This window comes from Aegilops tauschii, chromosome 7, assembly GCF_002575655.3.
Source record: "Aegilops tauschii subsp. strangulata cultivar AL8/78 chromosome 7, Aet v6.0, whole genome shotgun sequence".
Classification (NCBI taxonomy): domain Eukaryota; kingdom Viridiplantae; phylum Streptophyta; class Magnoliopsida; order Poales; family Poaceae; genus Aegilops; species Aegilops tauschii.
Window position 1 is genome coordinate 506,454,906 of NC_053041.3, and position 7,423 is coordinate 506,462,328.

At 45.1% G+C, this 7,423-nt stretch overlaps 1 protein-coding gene across 1 annotated transcript; it reads right to left on the reverse strand.

The window, feature by feature from the left end:
• Nucleotides 1-3,255: 3,255 nt before the first annotated feature.
• On the reverse strand, nt 3,256-7,066 carry LOC120969008 (uncharacterized). The gene is made up of 4 exons (XM_045231516.1): nt 6,808-7,066; nt 3,943-4,501; nt 3,660-3,910; nt 3,256-3,563 (listed from the first exon to the last, which is right to left on the reverse strand). The coding sequence occupies exons 1-4, from the start codon at nt 6,811-6,813 to the stop codon at nt 3,528-3,530; spliced, it is 852 nt and encodes a 283-aa protein (XP_045087451.1). The 5' UTR covers nt 6,814-7,066; the 3' UTR covers nt 3,256-3,527.
• Between the last annotated feature and the right edge of the window lie 357 nt (nt 7,067-7,423).

The window sequence follows — 7,423 nt, forward strand, 5'->3', positions numbered from 1 at the left end:
CTTCGGTGCATCAAAACACATAAACTCATAATACTGATCGTCACCAAACGTTAAGCGTGCGGACCCTACGGATTCGAGAACTATGTAGACATGACCGAGACTCATCTCCGGTCAATAACCAATAGCGGAGCCTGGATGCTCATATTGGTTCCTACATATTCTACGAAGATCTTTATCGGTCAAACCGCATAACAACATACGTTGTTCCCTTTATCATCGGTATGTTACTTTCCTGAGATTCAATCGTCGGTGTCATCATACCTAGTTCAATCTCGTTACCGACAAGTCTCTTTACTCGTTCCGTAATGCATCATCCCATAACTAACTCATTAGTCACAATGCTTGCAAGGCTTATAGTGATGTGCACTACCGAGAGGGCCCAGAGATACCTCTCCGATACTCGGAGTGACAAATCCTAATCTCGATCTATGTCAACTCAACAAACACCATCGGAGACACCTGTAGAGCATCTTTATAGTCACCCAGTTACGTTGTGACGTTTGATAGCACACTAAGTGTTCCTCCGGTATTCGGGAGTTGCATGATCTCATAGTCATAGGAACATGTATAAGTTATGAAGAAAGCAATAGCAATAAACTAAATGATCAAAGTTCTAAGCTAACGGATGGGTCAAGTCAATCACATCATTCTCTAATGATGTGATCCCGTTTATCAAATGACAACTCTTTGTCCATGGCTAGGAAACTTAACCATCTTTGATTAACGAGCTAGTCAAGAAGAGGCATACTAGTGACACCGTTTGTCTATGTATTCACACATGTACTAAGTTTTCGGTTAATACAACTCTAGCATGAATAATAAACATTTATCATGATATAAGGAAATATAAATAACAACTTTATTATTGCCTCTAGGGCATATTTCCTTCAAATGGCACTAGAGATTAGTTGAGATACTCTAAGATAATTGGCTCCTCGTGTACTTAGCTAGTGCAAGAGGTCTGAAATGTCATTTGCAGTGAGTGAACTAATTAAATTGTTTTGTTTCCAATTTGGGACATGATCATTGGCATGCTCTTGAGAGAGTAATGTGGTATATAAAGGGAACCATGAGCTATGTCATTTGCTATAACGGATTGAAGGGTATAGTGACTCAAATTTGATTTCTGATGCTGATGAGATAAAGGCCACAAGTGGATACATATTCATTCTTGATGGTGGCATTGTTTCATGGTTGTCTTGGAAGCAAACCATCTTACCGAGCTCAACAATGAAAGCAGAACTCACAACATTAGACACAACTACTGTTGAAGCAAAATGGCTTCGTAAACTCTTAATGGATTTGCTGGCGGTTGAGAAACCCATACCGGCTATCCTCATGAACTATGAAAATCAAACTGTAACTTTCAAAGTAAAAGTTTCAAAGGATAATATGAAGAATTCAAGACATGTGAAAAATATTAAAATCTGTTAGAAAACTAAAGAAGTTTGAAGTAATAAGGTTGTAATATGTTCCAATTGCTAAAAATCTGGCAGATTCTTTTACAAAGGTCTATCAAGGAATGTGATAGACAATGCATCAAAGGAGATGGGTTTGAAACACACAACAGTTGTCAGAGCTGAAACCTAACCTATGTGATTGGCGATCCCATGAAGTAGGATATGGGAAATCGAACCTTTATAGCTAGAGAAAGCAATTAATAAACTCTCCGCTAATGATGCAGTTCTCTCAATGATGTTGTAAGGTAGGTTGATTAATTCTTAATGTGTTATGTTTGCTTATGGAAGTGAAGGCGTCGTCCTACATGGCACTCTTTAAAGAACACAGCTTTATGAGCTAGACTGTTGGTCACATTCTATGAGAAATGGGTAATCTCTGATAAGCTCATGAAAGGCCAGGTGTACGACTTATATGCCCCAGCCCACGGAGTAGCCTTAACAGCCATGTACCGCTAATGACATTTAGTAAAGCTTGTTCGCACACGATTAATAATTTGAGGCATGGTCCATTGTCCGGTTGTGCATAAGTGTAGCTGCTTGTCTAGGTGGAGCTCAACCATAATCGGTCTTCACTAAACTACAGGTATATCAAATAGTACAATCGGAACCAATGCAATCCAATGTGCCTATGAGATTTGGTGGGGATTGTTACATTTTATGGGCCTCGGACCACCAGATCTTTTATTCGGCCTAGTTAAAATTTTCAATCTGTAAGGCCTATTTGAGTTTCATGACAAGTGTGTAATTTTAGTAACAATTGTGTACTTCTAACACCATACTTCTAGGGGAGTGGAAGAAACACCAATAGAAAAGGTGAGTTGTTCTATTATGCCTTGTAGCATCAGAAAAGAGGGCAACAACACGCGCACTCACTCACACACTTTATGCCACGCGGCGCAACACGTGTGCATCGTGGTTCGTGAATCAAGATCGAGTTTGGGCTAATATGATGCACCTTTTATGCTCAACAATACAATGCCTAATTTTGGGTGTACATGTCAATTCTTGAAGTCACTATGGACACGTTTTCTACCCTCAAAGCTCTTCCACTATGTGTCGGGCGCATCTTATCACTCTTTCCATGTGTCCCCTCTATGTAGAGGAGATACAAAGGAGAGAGACTACACATAACTGACACACCAAACAAAACACACACCGCCATGTTCCTCTGTGCTGAGGTGCTTCTCTGGCGACCCCATCTTGGCGACTGCGTGCACAACCATTTGGGAGAGCAGGCCTCCGAAACCCCGTCCCTTGAGAACCTACATGGGGTGATGGGCGATATGGCTTGGGGAGCGTCTAGGCATGACTGATCGCTCAAGTTCAAGTACATCCTCGACCTCCGTCCACCTACTTCGACTACTTCCTCTAGGACGGGCGACCACCTTGTCTTCACCACCATGGTTCAAGATGTTGCTATACTGGTGTTCCGGATGCCCGGGTATGTTATGACCCTCTCTTTCTTGACATGTGTCATTGGTTTATATGCGTATGTGCTAAATGTTTCTAGTATGTCGTATGTGATTTGCCATGTAAGTAATCTTGTGATAATGCTAATCTGCATTAAGCTTAAACGTAGTCTCCTAACATTTATCATGTTATGTGAGATTTTTCAGAGCAACCGAAATATGCTAGTAAATTATGTTAATTTCTACTACTCCGTCCCATAATGTAAGATATTTTTGCAAACTAACATAATTTGCAAAAACGTCTTACATTATTGGATAGAGATAGTATATGTTTACCAGAATCATGCTAATCAAGCAAAAACGCAGAGTTGAAGACAAGACGAAGATCCCAGAAAAACAGTAGAACATTTTTCTTTTTTGAGCAAAACTGTAGAACAATATGCACATAATCATACATCACAGGCCACCATACGTACAAAGGCCCCACAAACCACCGTGCAAAAACCAGCCCAATGTAAGAGCGAGCGAGAAAGAGAAGAATGAATAGACCAGCCTCGGAGAAGAAGAACAGTCCTCTCCAGGCCCACGGAGAAAAAACAGAAATGACACACACGTAAGTAAGGTCAAGGTCGCGTCCAGAGCCTCCGGCGGCCTCGTCTCAGTCCCTGGTGTGAGGGATCAAGCACCCGAACATCTGCACGCACGCGCACACACGTCACATCTCAGCTCAGGACGGACACACGCACGGAGCGCGATCACCGTGGTGTAGTATGGAGTAGTAGGTGCGTACCTTGGAGTAGAAGGGGGTGTGCCGGGGCCGCCTCGCGGCCGTGTAGCTCTCCGGCGACGGCATGCGGCGGCGAGGGAGGTTCCGCACCCCGCCGCGGCGGGCCGCCTCCCGGTCATGCTTCACCCGGTCGAACATCACCGTGTACCCCTGCGCCCCCCCGCTCTGCTCGTCCCACGCCCCGAACTTGGGCACCGCCGTCGGCCTCTGCCGCCCCTGCGTGCCACGCGTCGTCAGTCGGCGCGAGCCCATCACACACGCGAGTTCACTCGAGGCGTGTAAATGCAGCCAGCAGGTAGGCAACTCACCGGCGCGTGGTTCGGCGAGGCGGACCGCGCCCGGGCCCCCGCCGGCTTGTACCTCGCTTCATGCGGCTTGTGGTGCGCGCCGTGCCCGGCCGGGCGGTGGTGGTGGTGGCCGTGGTCGCTGCCGTGCCCGGCCGGGCGGTGGTGGTGGTGGTGGCCGTGGTCGCTGCCGTGCCCGGACGAAGGGCGGTGGTTGCCGTTGTCGCCGCCGTGTCCGGCCGGAGGCTGGTGGTGGGTGGGCTGTGGCCGCGGCTGGTACTGCGGCGGCGGCGCGAACTTGCTCTTCTCGGCGGTGCTGCTGCCGGCCCGGCGGTGCTGGTGGCCGTTCTGGTGCGGCGCCGCGCGGTCGCCGCTGGAGGTGGCCGGCCTGGAGCCCGGGATGATCACCCTCGGGGCCTCCTCCTCCGGGTCGTTGGGGTTGAACGGCCGCTGGAGCGGCGGCGCGGTGGCGCCCTTGTTCTCGCGCACCTTATTGAAGTAGACCGTGTAACCCACATTGTCGCTGTCCCAGGTGCCAAACTTGGGCACGCTCGGCCGATTCTGCACGTACACAAATGTATCCAATGTGTTACTCCCAAAAATATATAAATACAATCAATTCATGGTCTTTGTTTATGATTGTTTGTACAGTTCAGAATCAGAAGCCACAAAATGGAAACGTTGAACCACAGTTAAGAAAAGTTACTCACCCGCAAAAAAAGTTAAGAAAAGTTACTGAAAATTCCAATAATATTTTAAATTATAGTATAATCATAAACATTTTGCAAACCATGGATTTAGATAAATTTCAAATATTTTTTGTTTTCTCCTTAACTTCTCGAGAATATTGCTAACGTTTGTCTAAATTATTTGTGTTTTCCATAAATTTTCTTATTTTCATTGTCATTTTCCTTTGATTTTCCATCTCTAATTATCATAAATATATTTTTTAAATAAAATTTATTTTGTCTTATTTTTCTAAATGTTCTAAAAAGTATCTTGCTCTTCCCAATTTTTATTTCATATAAGTTGTCTACCAGATACTCTTGTGGCCCTTTAAGTTTGACAACCGTCTATATTTTGCTTCATTCTCACTAAAAGCAGTTTTGACGATGGCGTGTCAACTATTTTAGACACTTATAAGCCTGATACCACTCAAGAAACTGAGGAAGGCCATAAAAATGGAAAGGAAATCAGGGAAGAGTAATGATATAAACATTGAGGATCTTTTTCAAAAACTCACATAGTTGAGGTGTTAAACTTAGACTATAACAATAGGACATATGCACCCTTGTGAACAGTAAAATGTGAAAAATAGTGAATTCTGTTTTTTTGGCAACAAACATGGTTGTTCTATCTACGTGCAAATTTTCTTGAAGAAAAATCATTTGTAGTACACTAAAAGAAAAAGCAAAATCGATGCTTTAAAAAGGCTATTTTCAAAACATCCACGAGCATTGGTTTTGTTTTACTTTCGAACAACCTCAAATGTCATTCCTTCAAGAAATTTGTTTTGCTGGGTTTCAAGAAAATGTGCATGCAGGTAGAACACTAACCAATGTTTGATGCAAAAAATAGAGTTTCTAAAACTTTTTTGGGGAGATTTTACTGTCCATGGCAGGTGCATTTATGTTTGGGAGCAGGGTAGCACTTTCGTTAACAGTAGTCGATCCATGAACATAATACCATAATTAAACATATTCAGCATCAATTAAACAACATTGCGGGCATTTTAGATAGGTGGCATAAACATATCCAGCAATGCACATCTATATGACTCAATCAAATAAAATAAAAAGTAATAGTTTTGCTAAAGCACATCTAGATGTCCCCTTAGTATTGCACATCTAAGTCATATACCATTGATTTTATGCAGAGATTGTGTGGGTGTTTTCTTCTTTTCTTTTCCTTTTTATAATTGATTGAGTCAGTTAGATATGCAATAATGTGCTCTACACAGCCCCAAAAAGTAAATACCTGCAAGAATGTTCAAGTAAAATCAATGATATAAGATTTGCCTTAGCAAAAATCGTTTTAGATAACAAAACCGTTTTAGAGCACATCTAGACGTGCCTTAGCAAAACCGTTTTAGATAACGATACTCTTTGTCTGCTAGCCACCTAAAGAAAGTCAAACGGCTCCAACAGCAATGGGGGTTAATGTTTATTGGATCATTCGAAAAAAAATGTTTATTGGATCAAACGACCGGTTAATTAGTTTAGCTGATTGGCACCCTAATCGGAGTCAACTCGTAAATCTGCCAATAGCATCGCATTATTGGTTTGGCAATGGTCGCGGCTGCTGTGGTCGTGCGAATGTGTCTCCGACTAACGCCTGAAAGCGACGTGCCTCCCAGTAGAAAACAAGACCCTGCGAATGTTCCTGAAAGCAGAGCCCTGCTACAGACTACAGAGAGCGGACACATACCCTGCCTTGGTTCATCCAGGCGAAATTCAATCTACAGTACAGTAGTATATATGCACAATCCCATCACCGCGATTAAATTCCGACGCACTCAATTTTGGATTTGATTCCATCTGTGATGTATTTTGCCGCTTGGCAGTTGCAACTTTCCCCAACCTAAAGCTTCCATTTCGACGAAACGGGCTGCAGCATGGCGATCGATGATTTGGGTTGACGTTGAAGATTTATACGTGATCCTAAGGCAAGGCGATGGAACCACATGGCTAGGGCCAGGCTAGATATATGAACAGGCTCGCATTTGATGGGGATCAACCACAAATAATTTACGCTAGGAGCACAGGAATTGAGCAAAGCATGCACCATGCAGTGCCCGTGAAACATCCATGCATGCGGACGGACATGGAAGCGAGGGGAGGGGAGGGGAGGGGAGGGGGAGCACTCACGGCCATCCGCTGAGGAGGAGTCGGTCGACGGCCGGAGCCCGGCGAGGCAGAGCCTGAGCCTGAGCTTGAGCTTGATCCCTCTCCGCCCCTGTCTCGTGGGTTCCGTCTCTCTCCTTCCCCCGCAGAGAGGCGGGAGAGGGGGCCAACGGCAGGGCGCGACCGAGGCTGGGGGGAGGTCGGAGAGGCGCTGGCTTAAATTTGACAGGCCTTCTAATAATGGCCGCGCCCCCTTGGGCTGTGGGTGCGCAAGCTGCAAAATAGCCTGCCTTGGTCGAGCCACCCCGTTGGTATATAGACGACGGCGATGGCGAGGCCAAGGCTGGCTGGCGCCTCATCGGTTCGATCGGTGCGCTTGTTTAGTACAGGCTAGGCTAGGATAGGAGGTTGGTTCCGTCGTCCCAAGTTGCCACCTACCGGAGGAACTGAGTTACACGGATGATGTGGTCTGATGTACGTATCATGTATGTATGTGTGTACCTTTGTTTAGTGCATTTGCTGTTTCTTACGCGGTAAGAAGAAGAATGAGATGAACGCGGGTGAAGAAAGGATACGTCAGATGTAGAAGTGCAACATTTAGAAGCCTACTAGGCGTGCACTTTCTATCGACTTGCGGTAC